This window comes from Pundamilia nyererei, unplaced genomic scaffold (assembly GCF_000239375.1).
Source record: "Pundamilia nyererei isolate P.nyererei 1_Seehausen unplaced genomic scaffold, PunNye1.0 scaffold00035, whole genome shotgun sequence".
Lineage (NCBI taxonomy): Eukaryota > Metazoa > Chordata > Actinopteri > Cichliformes > Cichlidae > Pundamilia > Pundamilia nyererei.
In genome coordinates, this window is record NW_005187436.1 from 3,408,143 (window position 1) to 3,427,484 (window position 19,342).

The window sequence follows — 19,342 nt, forward strand, 5'->3', positions numbered from 1 at the left end:
TTATTACTTAAGCACTTTTAACCTGACATTCACACACTCTGGTGGATGCATCAGGGAGACCGGATGGATGGCTGAATGGATATTTTTATTCATTTGTCATCACTATTACTCTCTTTGATATTTTTATTTTGTTCTCCTTTATTGCTGCTATTTTCTTTGTTTCCCACTTTTATTTAAATCCACCCAACTTTCTGTGCTGGTGAAGGCAAATGTAGCATTTGATGTAATAAATAAGGCTTTGAAAGTCCATACATTCTGGACACCTTAATTTAGCACATTAGCATTTACACTTCACACTTGGTGACAGTATAAAGTTACAGTGAAAACGACCTCTGAGGAGATTCATAAGTCAGAAATACATATTTAAGTATGGCAACCTGGACTCCCACATCAGATTTTGTAGCACGTGTGTTCCTCACATGTCAGGGCGAGATGATTATTTTGTTCTTAACACTAGGAACTACACATGTTAAGTCCTTTTTAGCTCAGTTTTTTGAGGGGTTGACTCTCTTCCGCACAGTTAAGATGCTGCAGCCATCAGCAAGCTCCTGCTTTGAGTCTTTTATCTGCCAGGAATAACTGTCACGTTTCTTCCCTGCCCAGCCCTGTGATTGTTGTGCAGACACGGCACAATCTTTAGCAGCATGCTGCCATGAGCTGTTTAGATGATTATGTATTTAGTGGAAACATTTATGAGGACAGCGCCGGTCATGTGATTGGACACGCGTCACCAGTAAAACCTTGGCTCTGTTGTTTGTCAGATCAAACAGATCAGTTGCTCATTACTTTAACCCTCAAATGCATGGGTCATTTCAAATGCCTTGCATTCATTTAAGGGTCAGGAATGGCATTATCTTATATCGCATATCTACATTTTGTGCATATTAAAGACTTATTATTGTAGTGAGGTGCATTGCATAAAAACTACGTGCCCTGCAAAAAACAAGGAAGGCATAATTTTATTGTCCTTCGCAGGATGCCCTTGAATGCTAGTTCACAAGTCTTTGCATCAATCTAAGCAGCTTTTTGATATAATCTCCTTGAATGTCAGCAGTTGTCAAAGAGTGAGATTAACTTTTAAAGTTATAGTGGTTCTCTACAGGATCCTCAAATTTGCCAAATCATAAAATAAATGACCATTCTTTATTTGGATTAGGATTTTTATTCATTTAAACTTGAACTTTTTCGAGATTAAAGTAATTAAAGTTCAAAATAGTAATAAGTTACAGTTTTGTACCAACTTATATCTAAACTTAACCACCTCAAATATATAGAAAATAAAGCACACTAACCCTAACCCTGACAGGCTAATGATATTGTTCCCCATATATTAACATATGCACAAGCTTTGATTACACAGGACTCAGCATGTCTGTGTGATTCTAAATGGCCCCAGTGATAGGTTAACCGAGCTTGCTTGCTTAAGCTTTGTTGTGTTTGGTTCAGCATTTCCTGGGGACCCCCCTCCCCCAACTCCACCCCAATCAGATGAATTACAAGGAGTGAGGTGTCAGCACTAAGGATAGGGATTGGCCCTCCTTACCATCTGCTACCATTGCTTTAATCCACGCAATGACAAAATCAGCTATCTTGGCCCACATGAGAGTAAAGTCAGCTCTATTCAACAGATGCTCGCTGACAGCTACTGTGAAATCTGTGTTTCTGCTGACAAATTAATCTTATTTGGTTGGATCAGTTGACTATTTCCCAGAAATGTCAAAATAAGCCAGGGATAAGTGATTTACTTAACAAAGCCCACAGTGCTCAAGTAAAAGTCCAGCACACAAAAATAATAGGTTAAACTGCAATGACAGTAAAGACTTATAAAAAAGAAGCAGCCAATAGAAGTCATGTATATACACTGACACTCACAACAGCATCCTAAAATGATTTAAAACAGGGCCATTCACATAGTTCAACGCCTTTATTTTATTTTTTAACATAGTCATTCCCTAGGTGGTCTGTAGAGGGAGACACACACCACTAGACTGTGTTACAAAAGTGAACCAACTAAGTAAGACCAAATGATGAATCAGAGTTGCTGTATGACCCACTGGAACATTTATGGGCTTACACATTACAGTTCACTTACAATAATAAGGGTCATGACCACTGTTACTTCAGAAGCAGTCTGGATTTCTGTGTAAAAACACAAACAGCCAGGGAGAATTGAAAGTGTCTCTTTGTGCAAGAGCAGTGCTGCACCAATGTTCTGAGCCTTATATAGACTCTCTTACGGCATCTTAGGGCATTGCAGCATTTTTGCACTGCTTTTGTAGCAACACAGTGGCACAGTTGTTAGGATTGTTGCTTCGCAGCAAGAAGGTCCTGGGTTTGAAACTGACCAAAGCGTTTCTTTGTTGAGTTTGCATGGTCTCTCTATTTCTGGGTTCTTTCCAGCTACTCCGGCTTCCTCCCACAGTCCAAAAATGTAAAGTTAAGGTTAATTTGTGATTCTAAATTGCTCATAATGGTGTGAATTTGAGTGTGAAATGCTGTCTGTCTGTCTCTGTTAGCTGTGCGACAGACTTGTGACCTGTCCAGGGTGTACTATCTCTTGCCCTGTGGTAGCCTGAATTGGAGAAGTGGAATGATGGGTAATTTTATTTTTTATATGGCATCAAAGTAAAGCTGAAAGTTGTAAACTGGTCTCAGGTGGACTGTTTTGCTCAGATTGGTCTGTTATATAGTGTTGGACTTGGGTAAGGGACAGCCTTTATGCTTTTGAAAGGATGCTTATCTGTTTTATAAGCTTTATAATTAGGCCAGACACAGTCATGTGTCTTTTGTCTAGTTATGCTGCTACAGGAACCTGTCTATGCATTTTACCACTGTGACACATTATTCCCTTTGTGTCTCCCACCTCTGTACCTTTGTGCTTACATATCTGTGGTTTCTGGCCCAACAACCTCCCAAGTGTCTATTCATCACTGCACACTTCTTTTCACTCTGCTCTCTTCACTTCCAATCAACCTAGACAGACGGCCACCCATCTGGATAAGACGGCCACCCATTTGGAATAAGCACTTAGTCATCGTTAGGTGGCTAAGTGTTTATTCCAGGATGGTTGGCAAACCTAGGAAAAGGGTTGCTGTTTTAATAATTCCTCCAAATAAACCCGAGATTATTTTCATTGGCTAGTAAACGGTGGTGGTTTTTCTGTTTATTTTTTAAATAAACAGTGATAGTATGTGCAGGGGTCTGTGTCCAATATCAGCAAGTTTTGGAGGAAACTCTTCCTTCCACAGAATTTTGTCTTCTTTTTTGGGTTGCTTCCTGAGGGTGGTGTGCAGTTAGTTTCATTTGTAACATTAATCTAGTTATAAAATAGGGTTCTAAGTTTAAATCAGTTGCCTAGGATGAGACGATCATGTGTTCTATACCTGAGACAAACTGTTGTCTCTGGTATTATTCTAATAATAATTAAAAAAAACATCTTGATGCTCAATCATCCAGGTATAGAAATCCCACAAAGTTGATTCTGTTCACCTGGACGTAGCGTTTTTCAGACAAAACGTTTCTCCCACTGAAAATGCTACATCCAGATGGATTTTAATTTTGATAAAAGTCTACACAGCAATGTGACTTTATCATAATTGTATTACATTTGAATGGAAAACAGAGAAAGCTACATCATACTGGCGTGTGCCTTTTAAACTCAAACACAACTGATTTGTATATTTTGTAATCATCTCATATAATGTAGGTAAACTTTCACATTTATTACATATGACCACTACATGATATAAATGTATCAAATCAAATGTAAAATTAAAAAACAGCAGTTGCAATACAAAGAGGAAAATCCCTGAGAAAGCACAAGTGTAAATTGGACTTAAAAGCAGAGAAAATTTCATTCCATTTTTTTTATTAAAAATTACTTCCAGTTACACCTCAGAAGTTAATCAATTCAAATGCTCAAAAATGCCACACGGTCCATTATAATCAAACACCTTGGTACTCGTGTTTGCAGTGTCCAACAAAGAGAGGCTCTGCCTGGATACCCCGCCTGCAAACGAAGTGAAACAGAAGCATCGGTGTATATTAAGCAGACCTCATAAAAAAAGAGTGCGGTGATGTGTTGAGGTATGCCATGTGCGTTATCAGAAAAGCTAAAGTACCTCAGGAGTTCGCAACGAAAGTCCTGCAATCGAGGAAACGCCTTGTCCACGTCAGAGGTCTGCTTCTCATCGCTCCACAGTCTCTCTGCGGCAGCACTTGCCCTCGGCCTGTGATTTTGGATTCATCCGGTCATTATTTTGATTAATCTCATGGGCTGCACATTCTACTTAGGTTCTCTAGTTTGATCATTTCAGGGATCTTTTCAATCTCTTACCAAAGACGTGGGGTCAGATTAGTAGCATCTACATATTCCCCCCACATGCAAACTTCACCCCCTATCACCAGCTTCTTCTGTTCCTCGGTACCTGTGAAAAAGATGTGGATTTTTTTTCTTGAATAACATGTTATACTTTAGAATTGGCCATTTACAGTTCAATGTTATCACACCACTTCAAGTCAAACTTGTCAAGTCAGAGTTTTAATGGGTCTTACTAATAAGAAATCTCTACTGATAGCTCCCACCACCAGAGAAGCACCATGGACAGCACATAAGTGAGCAAGGTTGTATTATTTTGTTATATTACTTGGCCAACACACACCAGAAAAGTTCAGAGGCTGCACGGTATAGTAGTTGCGCCAGTCCTGGCCATAGGAAATGTGGTTGATGTACCAAGGTGCAGCGAGCAGGACCCTGTAGCCAGCTTTGGTGATAGCGCTGAGTTCTGCCGCATAAGAAGCGGGGAGGCCCTTCCAGATGTGCAGCACTGTGTCCTTAGGAATCTGAGAAGGGTAACAACAACAACTGTCTTGCTCCTTGTGTGTTATATTGCCCAAGTTTTTTTTTGTATGTTGAATCCAGTTGATTAGTATGTTTGTATTAAATACTTTATCATTCAGAAAAGTCACATATTAAAAAAAAGCCACAGTTCAAAGAATTTCTAATCCTCAGAGCACAAGCCAGAGCACAAAGTTACTCATCTAGTGCACATTCATGTCTGGAAAAATGCCCAGTCTGGACAATCCCCATGTAGCCAACATTTGGCAACCAGGGTTGAACTTTCCTTGAGCCATTATACCTAAGCATGTGCACAAGATGAAAGTGAAAGACGTTGGCAAGAATTTTCTTTTCTTTCTGGGAAAGCATCAAGCTCAACTTCTGCAGAATCCCAAAACTGCCTCTGATGACAAAGCATACAGTCTAGGCTGTTAAACTAATTATCTCAACAGCATATTATCCTCACATTACTACCAACAAACTGTGTTCAATACAGCCTCTGTCCACGGAGAATTGTTAAACTGAACTGCTGCATTTATTCTTTTTAACATGTTATCTCCCTTGACATTATTTGAAAAACCTCAACAACATCTGTATAATGTTTTTACAATTTCCCATCTTTCTCAGTACTTGCAAAGATACATTTATCTTTGCTTTTATACCCTAAAATTAAGACAAAGTCTGTTAACTTGCTCATCCTGTCCCTTAAAGAGTTTTTTTCATATATTTATATAATGACAATAAAGAAAACTGTGCTGAATTGAGTGACCATTATGACCATGGCCCCTTAGAAAATTATAAAAAAAACATTTGTGAGGAATTTAGGTGTGATTTTTTATAGTAATTTAACCTTCGATAAACAGATAAATAATGTGATCAAGACCAGCTTCTTTCACCTCCGCTTACTTGCAAAGGTGAAGCCATTTCTCTGCTTCAGAGACTTTGAGTAAGCAACTTATTGGCCGACTACAGCTGGTTCAAAATGCCGCGGCAAGGCTACTGACTGGCAAGCAGAAGCGAGAGCACATATCCCCTATACTCACCTCGCTACACTGGATGCCAGTAAGTTTTCGAATTAATTTTAAGATCTTGACACTTGTTTTTAAAACATTGCACGAACTAGCTCCTATATATCTTTCTGATCTTTCAAATTGCTATACTCCAGTGAGATCTTTGAGGTCTGCGGACCAAATGCTTCTAGTTGTTCCTAGGTCTAGATTAAAACACAGAGGAGATCGGGCTTTTGCTGTGACTGCTCCGAAACTGTGGAATAAACTGCCTTTACATATCAGGACCTCTCCAACACTGGATACTTTTAAAACTCATTTAAAGACCCATTTTTACTCTTTGGCTTTTAATTCTGTATGAGTCTGTCATTCTTTTATTCTTATTATTGTCTTATCTTTTATTTTACTTTCCTTTTAAATGTTATCTGATTATTTTATTGTACAATACTTTGGTCAACAGTTGTTGTTTTTAAAAGTGCTATATAAATAAAATTGATTCGATTTGAATTCGAATTTCCAGCAGTTTTGTGTATAAAAACAATGGTTTTTAAATGGCTTGGAGAACCAAACATGAACAGTATCTGTAACTTTCTTCTGCTAAGCTTGTCTGATGGAAGCAGCCGTGGAATCTCTAATGGGCTACCAGCAGATTAGGTCAGGAGCAAGCATGTGGTTATGCTTTCAAGACCTTTTTTTAAAAAATAAAAAAAATCTGGAATATTTAGTAAGACACCATTATGCATATGCTTAACTCTTTGATTATCTCCCAGATAAACAAAGAGTCAATTGCTGGGTTTTTGCTTTGGCAAAGCAGCTGGCAGTAGCAGGACTTTTATATGTCTGTTCAGCAGTAAGCAGCATCACAACAATCACATCTCTCTGTAGCTGTGTCCAAGTTCTTTACACACCAAGTTATATTATTATTATTATTTGTTCATACCTGAAAAAAAAAAAGATTTCAGGTACAGTCTTGGGACACAGAACAGCCTTAGTAACACTGATGTATAAACTGGTATAAACACTTTGTACACCATGTAAATAGTCTCCAAATTGTAGCTATCCATAGATATATATTTTACGTAAAACCGTGTTTTATCTGTTGATTAATATCAGACAAACAAACACACACACACACACACACACACACACAGCAGCTTGAAAATCTTTAACTCTGCACAGCACACAGTTTTCATATTCTGACCCTTGAAGGCGAGGGGCCACACAGTGTAGTAGCGGGCCCAGTTGTGTGTAGGTCCGGGCTGGTCCAGATACCATGGAGAGGCTAGAATTACCCTGAGCCCTGCTTTAACCACCCTGCGTACTTCACACAGGTAACAGCCCTCTCTCCATACCTCCACCACTGATAGAGAAGTGTGCTGTAACACAAGGCTTTGGGCTCTCAGACAGATAAACAGAAAGCATGATATACATAGACTGTATATAAATAATGGACACAGCTAGGTGTCTTTACTGTTGCTCTCTTGCTGTTTTAACGAGTATCACGTTGGGCATCAGTAAGGCTTAAAACTGGCAACTGAAACTAAACACAAGCTTTCTTTTTGCACTCAAGTGACTCGCCCCCTTCAGGACACTAGAAAGAATGCCGATTGCAGGCACTGTGCATTGGCTGTGTTTTTTCAGACCTCTCACGTCCATTGTTTGCATACAGTCCATGGTGAAAGATCAGATCAGAACAGAACAGATGGATGTTGTCAACAAACTGTTTTAAACTGCTGGTTAGTTGGCTCAAACCACTAAACCTGCAGAGTGTAAAATTACATTTGTATCAAATGTATCTGAAGAACTTCTTAATAGAGGATTTTATTTTTTCCACAATTAGCCAGTTCTGTTTTAATGTGACAATTTCCATCCTGTACTCATCTGCAGAGCTAATAGCAACTGAGCCAACAGTGTCACAACAAGTACAAAAATAACTGGTGCATTTTTATAGAATATGTATGGATCCTGTAGATACTTGAACACACTCTAAAATATCTATAATTAATAATCCAAGAACAAAACTGTAAAGACACAGGACTATGCAAAAATGTTGAGCCACTCCTCATTCCTTCATATTTTGCTTCCAAGGAGCAATACTTTGTTGTAATTTTTCAGGGGTTGTCTTGTACAATAGTTCTCCAGGCTGGTTTTCTTTGGGCATTGGCTGCTTTAGCACTCGATTTCAGTCCAATCCTTGTACCCAAGGATTTCTTTTAGGCCATTTAACACTTACCAATGAATTATTCATGCATAGAAACACACCCAAGGGATGAACCAGCAAAGAATTTTACATTGTATCTTTAGACAATTTGTCATTAGCAGCAAGATTAGCAAGAATTTTGATCCAGCATGCAATACCATCTGTAAAGCGTCTGATTGGCAACAGCTTCATTTTTTAGCTTGACAATGACCACAAACACTGCCAATGCGGGACAACAAAAATGAAGAGCTTTGAATGTCCTTCAAATCTGGAGAACTATTCCTGAAGACTACTTAAAGAAATTACCAGAAAGCTTGCCTAAGTGCAGGAACATTTATATACAGAACTGCACTTATTTCTTATCTTCTTAGCAGAATATAAATAAATTATGGGTGGCTTTTGCACAGTACTGCCCTGGTAAAATATTATAAAATTCATTGAAATTCACTTTTTTTTTAATTTCAAATTTGTACTTGTTAAATTTGTGTGAATGTGTGTGTGAATGGGTGAATGACTGAATGTAGTGTGAAGCACTTTGGGGTCCTTAGGGACTAGAAAAGCGCTATACAAATGCAGGCCGTTTACCGTTTACCGTTTAAAATCAACATCATGCACTTCCAACCACATCCTCTAAAAACCACAAACGCAGGAAATGTACATTTTTTATAACATGAAATATAAGTGTTTCGGTGGGGCGTACTTACTCGTTCATGATAGTCAAAAACATCCTGCCACACAATGGATGTTCTGTTGAGAGCTACAGTGATGTTCACAATGCTAAAAAAAAGATAAGCACATGAATGCATCAGTTGGTGTATTTTGCAGAACCTTCTACATTGTATTTTCCCTTTTACAACCTACTTCTCCATGTAGTAAGCTTCCAATTTGGTGAAGTCTGCTCCAAATCCCATTTTCAGCATGAATGCTCGGACATCAGGGTTGGATTTCCTACAAAAAAAAAATGTGTTCATTGTTTATGTAAAATTTTCATAAACTCTCTTTTATTTAATTATCAAAAATCAGAAAAACTTATGCGAAATTGTTAACAATCAGCCGACATGTAAATGATAGTTACATTTTAACCTACCAGCAGGAAAAGTTAACCTCATCTCCTCCTAAGTGGATATAGGAATCAGGAAACACCGAAGACACTTCCTTAAATAGTGTTGCCATGAACTTGTACGTGGAGGGCAATATTGGATTAACAGGACCAAAAGTACCAGAAGGGCTGCTCCCACTGTAGCAGGGAGTCAACAGGTCAGACTGGCCTGAGAAATAATTGTAAATAATTAATTTGACTCAGTCATATCCTTCAAATACATTTTTTTGCATTTTCTACCGAGAGCAGACAATTTGTTCCACTGATGTAACCACATAATCAGTAAGTCAGCCTTCACTACATATTATATTGCCATTTAGAGTCTTGACTTGCAGATTTGGCAGAAATTATTCCTACTGAGCCTTAACTGGACATCATGCCAAGTACTTTTTCTTCTATAGATCAAAATGCTGAAATCATTTGGACTAAAGTGTTTATTGTTAATGTCACTTACTGGATGTTGGGAGTTTAACTGAATTTTTACCTTTTCCCCAAGACTGAGTGTGGCCTGGTGAATCAAACTCAGGAAGGACTCTTATTCCCCGCATTCTGGCAAATGAGATCACCCTTCCTACATCTGACTGCGTGTAGATGTGAGTCATCGGATGGAAAGCCCCCTGAATAAGAGCCAGAAGTCGCTGTTCAGAGTGGATGCTATTTTTCAGCCATTTCCTATCTCATGAGTCTATATGCATTAAACTTACTTAGATTTCTGGGATAAAATAGCCAAGAACACCTTAGAAAATTAGGATATTTTTTGCAAGGCAAATTGTAATGAATGTGCATAGTTACAGTGAGGATCATATGATAGGACTTACGTAAGTGCCTTAAGGAAGAATATCAACAAACCTTAGCAGACAGGTCCGGAAAGGTGCGGCTCTGATAAGGGAAGGAGGGGTCATCGACAATGTGCCAATGAAACACATTGAACTTACTGAAGGCCATCGCATCCTAACAGAAAACATGTATGTCAATACAGCTTATAATAAATACAGTGACTCAAACAGAAGGCTGAAGTTTCGATTGTGTCATCTGATTATTACCAGGGTTTTTAAAATGGCCTGCACTGGTAAATAATGACGTGAAGTGTCCAATAAAATCCCTCTGAACTGAAAGCGGGGGAAGTCTTTAATCTCAGTCTTGTTCACATAATACTAAATTAAAAACAAACAGAAAAAAGGGAAAAATATTAATTATGCACATATTTGAAACGTGATTACTCCAGAGGCCTTGTTGTTAGTTTGTGCATTAGGAAAAACTGCGACTTACTGAGCCAAAATCCTCTTGATAAACCAACTGACTGAAGGTTTCCAGACCTGTGCTTAAACAGAGGGTGTACAGTACATAATCAGCAATTTGTTATACATGATAGATGAGGTTGACAAAATGTTGGAATTTCCCTACTTTATAATCCACATGCAGTAGGCCTACTTGAAATTCTACTGAGTAAAACTATAAAGAAGGTGTCTGTGTGTGCCACATGAAGTGTTGCATCAGTTGAGTCACATGAGTTAAACAAAACTGGAAATACATAGCACAACCTGACAGACTATTTACTGAATATGTAGTAGAACAAGAAATCTGCTACAACTCATCAAGCTTTGACATACTTTGCCAGCTTAAGAATCAGAATCAGAATACTTTATTAATCCCGAAGGAAATTAGGGATGGTTAACATGTTTGTTTAATTACCAATGCTCTTCAGATATATTTTACATATGCTATAATCACCTCTTAGAGCACCCCACACAGTTTCTGCCTTCAGAGATGCTTGTCCAGCAGAGACGCTCAGAGTGTCTGGAACACAAACAGGAGAAATTATGATATTTTGTCAATCTCTATATAGTATTATGGTGGTTAAATTCATTACAAAACAGTGTTACTTGCTCTAATCAATGGGCATCAGCGGGTTGTACTTACATTGCTCAGAAGAGTCTTCATCTGGGTAGCTGTCGCAATCATCGCGGCCGACACTTACTTGGACAGTAAATGGTTTATCCACACTGAATCGCAGAAAACCATAACCTGGTGGTGATAAATATTAAACCATTACCACAGTATTTGCAGAAGTAAACTTGCACTTTAAGCACATTACACACTGATTTTTGTTCCCTAGGAGCTGTGGGTCTTGTGTTTGTTTCTGAAAAGACAAAAACGAAGCTGTGCTACTCTCGTCCATTGTTATTGTGAGGTTATTTTCAGTTGGTATGCCCGTGCTGGCTGACTGATGACCTGTTGTCTGTACAATGACCATTGATCTGTTTTAAAAGCCAGCATGACAAACAACATTGAAGCCACGTGAGCACTTTGCTCTGTTTATTGTGCGTTTACAATCATGTTTTAAACGTGTTATAATGCCAAACCATCTACTAATAGTGTCCAGATTAGACTTTCACAACAAGTTAGTTTTTATAGGCTATTTCATATCCTTAATGTTTTTCGAATATCTAAACAGTCTGACTGAACAACTACAACGTTCAAGTTCAGCAAGACTTTAAATCTTACTTCGTTTTTGCATTTTAAGAATTTCACCTCACTATAAAACCTACCAGATGAGTAGTCTGGAAAAATAAGAGAAAAGTATCTCTTAAATGCTTCATCCAGAACAGAGCAGCCCTCCTGTGCAGCTGATTGACTTCCGTAAGTAAAGTAGAAAGCCTGGGGATTCAGAGGGTATCGCTCCGGTGAGGAGGTAATAGATTGCGGTAAAGGCCATACTCCCTCAACTGAGTGCAGCCCAAGCTGGAGGAAAATAAAAAACACCAAATTATAGCTGGGAAAAGTGTATCGTCCAGACGTTACTACAGACATGACTTCCCTCGCTCTTCCCTAGCGCGAACTGCACCGTCAAAACGATACCTGTCATGTGCTTAGATGAATGCAATCACATGACTGCGGCAGCGAGTAAATAAGTCGAGTTCGTCTTCCGGAAAATATAAGTAAACATTATTTTTATTTAAACATTATTTCATTTGGTAAGACCTGGACCAAGGTCGCTGTAGTTTAAATAAATTGTAAATTTACAGGAAATGCTTTCAGTTTTAGTTGATATGTATATATATAGTCTTCTATATATATATAAAAGACAAAGGACTGTATATATATATATATATATATAAGACTGGTTTAAGGCAGCATGTACAGTGGGACGTACTCACACAACTGACTTAACAAAGTGTTTGCAAATGTGTCATGCAATGTGCTGCCTGAACCGCAGAATCTGACCCGGATATTTATAAGCATCCCTTTAAAATATAAGTAAACGTAAGTTATTTTAAGTCATTGTAAACTTTAATTAAGAAGTACTCTACTACTCGAATTAATTTTAGCGATCCATTTATTCAATTCAATTTTATTTATATAGCCAAATCAATTTATTAAATGAAATGTATTAAATGAAAAGTAAAGGGAAATGACCGAACTCACTCACGAAACTCATTCAACAGGTAATTCAACAGAATGTTAAAAATGATGATAATTAAAAAAAATTACAGATTTTTTTTTAAAGACCGAACTATTATAACTCTGTTTTGGTATATAAAACACACACAAACACACACACACATACAATCACTGCTTAAAATTATAAACAACTCACGTTATATCTTTTTTCTGTTACTAGCCTTCATTTATGAGAACGAAAGTATTTTCCGTTTGCATTTGATGTGACTCTTCAATTATAAATGAAAATTTTCCAAATTCGTACTTATTTGAATTAGTTGTTGTTGTTGTTTTTTTTATAAACATTTAGGTTAAAGCAAAAGTTTGTTATATTAAATGTTTTTACATCCGTTCTTGCCCTGCTTGTCTGACGTAAGGCAGTCGTCAGTTGGTGACGCTGTGTCTCTTTGTTGGCTTAGCAGCAGCGGCGACGTTTTGTTGTTATTTTCGCCGCAGCTGAAAAACGGGCTCGGATCAACGTTTCATACGCTATAGACCTTTAGGTGTGCTTGTCACTTGCTGATAACCGCGCTAGGAATGGACTCAGACGAGGGTTATAACTATGAATACGACGAAGACGAGGAGGAATGTAGCGAGGACAGCAATGAAGAGGAACCCGACGACGACACCCTGGAGCTCGGGGAGGTGGAGTTGGTCGATCCCGTGGTGGCCGGCGGGGAGCGAGATGAGTGCGGTGAGACTGGCGGAGGAGGCCACGGCCCGGGCGAGGAAGAGGAGGAAGACTACCGTTTCGAAGTTTTGACTGCCGAGCAGATCCTCCAGCATATGGTCGAGTGTATTAGGGAGGTCAACGAGGTCATCCAGGTAGGTATTTTGGTATGACAGCATCAGGAAAGATCGGGGTCCTAGCGTAAAAACAGGCCGTGGATATTAGCTAAACCATTAGCCTTCCAGTAGTATACTTGTTATAGTTGACAGTTTGAGAACAATGATGAGATTTATAGAAAACTAAACTTACATATATATATAAGATAATTGCACTATGGAACTTGGTAGTTAAAATGAAGACATGAACATTTTTCTTATATATGTGAAGGTAAAAATTTCCATTAGGACTTTTCATCCAGGAAGTAGTCCCATCCCTAAGTTGGCAGCAACGCTTGCTAAGCTAATGTTAGCTCGCTGGCTACATAGCATCTTACAGCAAAAGCTCTAGACCAGGATGGTGTTAAGTGCCAGCTCCTGCTAGACGACAGATAGTGTGCGTTGAGATGTTAACTGAAACTTGGGTTTTCAGAAATTTTGCATTTCTAAAGCTAAACCTTGCGTTTAGTGTTATTTTAACGTTGGACCCAAAGGCTTGGCCAGCGATAAGTTAGCAAGTGGGATGCTAGCTTAGTTACGCTTATGTAAAAGAACGGGTTATGATAATTTCATTTTTTACCAAAAACATAAAAAGTTAAATTTTGCGATAGCTTTCAATGAAATTTATGAAGAAACGGGGGGAAGTTCTTCGCTTTAAGCTAGCGTTAACCTGGGCCTCCATTTCCTTTCACAGAGCTTCACTTGAGCTCAGAATAAAATGGAAAATGATCTTGATAACTCAGCATCCAGTTTGGTATCTGAGAAAATGCGTTGGAGTTTTATGTTGATTTCTATATAAACAAGCCTAAAAACTAAAATTGGCCAATAATGATACATATTATTTTTCTACCCTACGGCCGCATGGCAATTTCTTTTCTACAGCAAAAACGAGTAACACGGTGATTTTTATCCCCGTTAAATATTGTTTATGTTTAATTATTAAATTTTCAGGGTTTTGCAGCACCAACAAATGCCTTTAAAGTTAATCCATACATAGATCTTCTGATATGACGTTTGTAGAATATGCTTCAAAAAGCCAGTACTTTATTAACATGCATTGGCTTCATAGTGGTCAAGTTTACATCAACTTTAGTCATCGGTACTGAGAAGTACTACTAATCTTTTGACCAACCCATTCATATCAACGTGGTTAGATAAATTAGAAGAACATTTTGCAGTGGAACCACAAAGAATAACAGCTAAAGGAAGTGTAAAATTGAATCAGTGCCCTTATAAAAGATACCATCATCATTGTTGTATGTTTTGCATATCTGTTTTAGGGTGTGTTAGTGTTAGCTAGGTGTACATAATACAGTCAGAACATACTAAATATGTTGTCAGTCCTTTCCAATGTTATGATTTTTGTTATCTCAAGGTGTATCCTGACTTAATTATTCCGCCAAGGTGAGCACCAAAGTAGAGATATACAAGCAGGGCTGTTTTTCTGGGCCAATGAACAGTCCATTACAGGGTTAGGTGGGATTTGGTACAAACCTGGACCACTTTCTTTGAAATTGTAAAATGGGCATTGGGCTAGGGAGACAATACACTAATTTTTGGTCACTTCTTTATATTTGACAAGTGAGATGCCACATATGTGCAACATATACATGTGGTCTCCTAAATCTCACAGATATTTTCCAAACAACTAATTATTATGTGTTATATGGGTAGTTTGAGGGTATAGCTTTCCCCATTTTTAAAGAGCAGTTTGTAACTTGGGTTAAACACTAATTTAGTACCTTACAGTAATTTCACATTAGAATACAGAGTTATTCTAATCCCTGAACTATAGTAAATGGAGTATAATAAGAAATATTTGTATTAACAGGTACATGGAGAGAGGTTCCTCATCATCCCTAGTGCTTTCCCTAAACTGTACAGCCTTGGCACTGGACATAGTCCATTTTATGCTACTGTTACACCATCATCCACATTTTCAGATAGTTTGTGAGATACCTGTTACACATTTAGAATACAACAAACAAATTATGTGTATACTACCTGTTTCTGAACCTGACACGCTTTATAATTCCAAAGTATTTTCAGAATGATGGTGTAAGCCAGTGGTTTTCCTGGTTCTGAAAGGCCTTTGTGGGGAGTGACATGGCCAAAAGCATGACTGGTCCATTTACCGACAAGGGTGTGAGTTAGCATTACTTTATTTGGAAGAAATGTAAAGTGTTTCTGGACGGCTCCTAAAAATGATATAGTTCTTGGGTGGGTAAGAACACATTTAGCAACATAATTCCATCAGATATGGAGGTGATTTTGCAAGGATCCATCTGGTGGGTGAATCCTTGCATCCTTTCTTTACCCAACTTAAACCACTTTCCTATCAATGTGTAGGCTTCAGTAACCTAGAAATTGTATTTTTATTTTATTTCCCCCCAGGCAAAAGATCTACAAAAACAGTACTTTTATAGGTGTTTATACATCTATGGCTCTCTAACTGCAATTTGGACGGAAAGTCCTTATATTAAGCCACAAATGGGACTGGGTATATATGATCAAGCATGATGATTAAATCCATTTTGTAGGGTATTTATTAGTTTGAGTCATCAGAAATCACAATTGTCACATCAGTGGGACATAAGTGCCACATTTGGCTTCATCCAGTGTAATATGCATACAGACTTCTAAAGACTAAAACGTTTTGTTTATTTAAAAAATAAAAACTGTCTCAGTTGTGTCATCTTTAACAGCTACTGTGGTTATAAGAAAGGAATACATGCCTGAGTGTGCTTCATTGAATAGCTGTAATGAATACAAACTTTTCTAAACATATTGTCTATTATTATGGCTTAGATTGTGATGATTTAATTTTGTGATAACTTGTAAAGCTGTAGTTGCTTTGTGTTGTATTTAGTGTAATGGGCAGCTGTTTTTATGTCCATTCACTGATGTACATGGGTGAACAGCAAGATCAAATATGAGAACTTGCTTATGTTTTCTAACCCTATTTCTAATGTGCAAAATAGTTTAATGTCCTGCCATAGAATATATTACCTTTACCTTCCTAATTCAATACTTATCTTTAATCAGGCTTTAAAAGCTGAAAAGGCCTGAAAGCCATTACAACCGTTGGACCCTCTAGCTCATTGAAACTAGTAGAAGTTGCAAGTAAAAATCAAAAATGTTTCTCACAAACTATTTCTTGTTCCTTTAGAATCCTGCAACAATAACACGCATTCTTCTCAGTCACTTCAACTGGGATAAAGAAAAGCTCATGGAAAGGTAAGAAATTCTAAATTACATTCTTGGCCATTTTTAACTTCCTGACAAGTGTCAACCAAAAGGTTCATAGCAGAGCGTATCTAAAAGCTTATTTTATTTCAATCTATTCAGGTATTTTGATGGTAATCTGGACAAGCTTTTCTCTGAGTGTCATGTCATTAACCCGAGTAAGAAGCCCCGAATACGTCCTCCAATCAACACTAGATCATCGGCACAGGACATGCCATGTCAGATCTGCTATCTGAACTTCCCCAACTCTGTGAGTCACATAATGACACTAACATGGAGCTCCACTATCTTAATGTGTTGTCAGGCAATTTAATGCACACTTTAACTTTTGTAATGCAAGTGGAGAAACAACAGGAGAGCATCATCAGAGGCAGGGACATTGTAATCCTGTTTTGTTACAAATGGGGAAACCTGTTTTATTTTTTATATTTTAAAGACTAGTTAAAAGCTTTGCTAAAAGTCATTTAACATAACAAAAGGTGGTTACAACAGCTAAGAAAATAAATTGCTAGGATTTCTGTTTCTTATACATGTTATAAGATCTTTATAAACAGATACAAACTTATCCCCCCCCATACAATAGCATTTTTTTTTCAGCCACATTTATTCAGTAATAGCTCCTCCCCATGAACAACCTTGGATTTGGTGACTCTGTCATCAGGCCAGAGGGACATTAAAAATACAAGGGGGGAAAAACAAATTACATTTTTACATCTCTCTGATCAAAGCTATACATAAGGACTCAGTAGCTGTTTTATAAAAACTGTCCTCCAATAACAATATTAATAAAAGAATTGTTCTTTGAATATAAAGCTGTTCAATAACATAAATGTCACTTGTCTATTACATTTCTTTTGTTGAATGGATTCTAAAAAATTCCCAACAACATATTGTATGCCAAATTTATTTTATACCAGTTATGCCAGGCACTGCTTTATTTAATGCAGTGCACATTGCAGTCTTCTCAAAACAGAGGTGCTTGGTGTTTTAAAAAATTGGTAAAGGAACCTCCTGGGTGGAAAGGGTTTAATGTTAAGGTGAAAATGGATCTGTAAATAAAAGGCACACATCATCATGTTTAGTTCTTCAGTTAAGATGATGTGATGTCAGAACTATGGATTACCATAACTGTCTGAATTTAGAATATTATCATTTGGAGCACACATTTCAGTGTTATTTCAATCAGGTTGTTAAAACAGTGTAAAATCCAGGTGATGTTTTTCTTAGAATGGTTTTCACTGGCCTCTGAAGGCTTTTCCTACTTGGTTACTAATTTTTTCATACCTTGTGTGTTTCATTCCAAATTATAAACTATCTGCTTTTTGTTGATACTGTTTGTTTAACAGTATTTTACAGGCCTGGAGTGTGGACACAAGTTCTGCATGCAGTGTTGGGGAGATTATCTGACGACCAAAATAATTGAAGAAGGAATGGGACAGGTATCTACTTCAAAATTTTAAGATTTATTTAGAATAGAACTTGTGACTTTTATGCAACAAGTGGCAATGTCCGTTTTCTCTTAATCAAAGGTAAGAGGGCACCAAGAGTCCTCAGCAGTTCTCGTCTACCTTCTCGCTTACCAGCCTATGTGCAGATACAGATACTAGTAGCCACTATCCAACCAGTATAATTTACAGATCAACTCATTTGATATTAGGATTGGATATCAGTGTAATCCTAACTCAAAAAGCTGAACTGTGTATCCATGACAGTGGGATAGTGTGTTCAGTTCAACGCTGTTGTTCTTTGTTTGTTACACCATGCGTCAGCACCTCTGCTTGGAAGTATTTCATGTCTGCAACATCAACATTTCTTTCTTTGTATCTTTGCAATAATTTGAATTGTTCATGTTAGTTTAAGAATTTCAGACGCTCCCATGATGAGTCGTTTGGTTTTCTTGCTCTTTTGCAATTTTACAGTACTTTGAAAAACTGTGACGAGTTCTACGTTAGCTATTCTATTCAGTCATTGACACGCATCCATACACTCCTTTTAATTTATACATTTAGCGCATTTAACTTGCAGATAGACCTTCAAAGAATGACACAGTGGCTGTAATTTTGGGGGTTTCATTGTCTTCACTTGACATTTAGACAGAGTTTGTGTTCTTGTAACTGTCACAGGGCAAGCCTAAAAAAGTTAAATCAGAAAGGGCAGCTGCTCTTCCTCTTCTTTACCACTGTGATCCAACAAAACAAATTGCAGAGGGTGCTATTTGATACCGCCTTTACTATTTCAAAAGGTGGTTCTCTAATTATCTACCTTCTGTGTTTCCTTTACAGACCATTTCTTGCCCTGCTCATAGCTGTGACATTTTGGTTGATGACAACACAGTCATGTGAGTATCTGTGCATATATTTTTTATGTTGTTACATCTTGGGCATTGTTCAATGAATAGCATAAGAAGTAAAATATATGCCAGAAGAATTTAAAATAAATAAAAGATGAGAAACAACATTACTGGTCATAGACTGCATATACAGGTGAAACGTAATCGCCATAACATCATCGAAGTCCCATTGTGAAGCTGAGTGTATTGACCATCATTATCTTAGCTTTTTGAAACCAGATGTCACCAGGGTTGGTTAAGGGGCATTGTATGCTCATGCTGTAGCGGTTTGTTAGTCATATGGGAAAGCGTATCCTTCTTTGTTGCCCTTGTGGACACTAATTAAGACCATAATTAA

At 37.7% G+C, this 19,342-nt stretch overlaps 2 protein-coding genes across 2 annotated transcripts in view; one reads left to right on the forward strand and one right to left on the reverse strand.

Moving 5' to 3' along the window:
* Positions 1-3,851: 3,851 nt before the first annotated feature.
* hexa (hexosaminidase A (alpha polypeptide)) lies at positions 3,852-12,003 on the reverse strand. Its single transcript, XM_005730037.1, has 14 exons — positions 11,693-12,003; positions 11,064-11,168; positions 10,875-10,940; positions 10,413-10,459; positions 10,187-10,297; positions 9,993-10,094; positions 9,628-9,760; positions 9,132-9,312; positions 8,906-8,992; positions 8,749-8,821; positions 4,662-4,842; positions 4,337-4,427; positions 4,122-4,229; positions 3,852-4,009 (listed from the first exon to the last, which is right to left on the reverse strand). The coding sequence occupies exons 1-14, from the start codon at positions 11,952-11,954 to the stop codon at positions 3,946-3,948; spliced, it is 1,611 nt and encodes a 536-aa protein (XP_005730094.1). The 5' UTR covers positions 11,955-12,003; the 3' UTR covers positions 3,852-3,945.
* Positions 12,004-12,936: 933 nt separating this feature from the next.
* Positions 12,937-19,342, forward strand: part of arih1 (ariadne ubiquitin-conjugating enzyme E2 binding protein homolog 1 (Drosophila)) — a 10,521-nt gene continuing 4,115 nt past the window's right edge. The window contains exons 1-5 of the mRNA XM_005730038.2: positions 12,937-13,409; positions 16,579-16,646; positions 16,758-16,905; positions 18,002-18,094; positions 18,938-18,993. Of these exons, the coding sequence (XP_005730095.1) occupies positions 13,122-13,409; positions 16,579-16,646; positions 16,758-16,905; positions 18,002-18,094; positions 18,938-18,993 (653 nt within the window). The 5' untranslated portion in view covers positions 12,937-13,121. The remainder of the gene's footprint in view (positions 13,410-16,578; positions 16,647-16,757; positions 16,906-18,001; positions 18,095-18,937; positions 18,994-19,342) is intronic.

What these genes read in the sequence shown, in the direction of transcription:
- hexa (XM_005730037.1), bottom strand. Translation starts at nt 11,954, where the DNA reads ATGTCTGTAGTAACGTCTGGACGATACACTTTTCCCAGCTATAATTTG. An exon ending in TGTGTGGGGTGCTCTAAGAG is followed by an intron (nt 10,460 to 10,874) that starts GTGATTATAGCA and finishes GTTTAAGCACAG; the next exon opens with GTCTGGAAACCTTCAGTCAG. An exon ending in AATCTGACCCCACGTCTTTG is followed by an intron (nt 4,230 to 4,336) that starts GTAAGAGATTGA and finishes CCAAAATCACAG; the next exon opens with GCCGAGGGCAAGTGCTGCCG.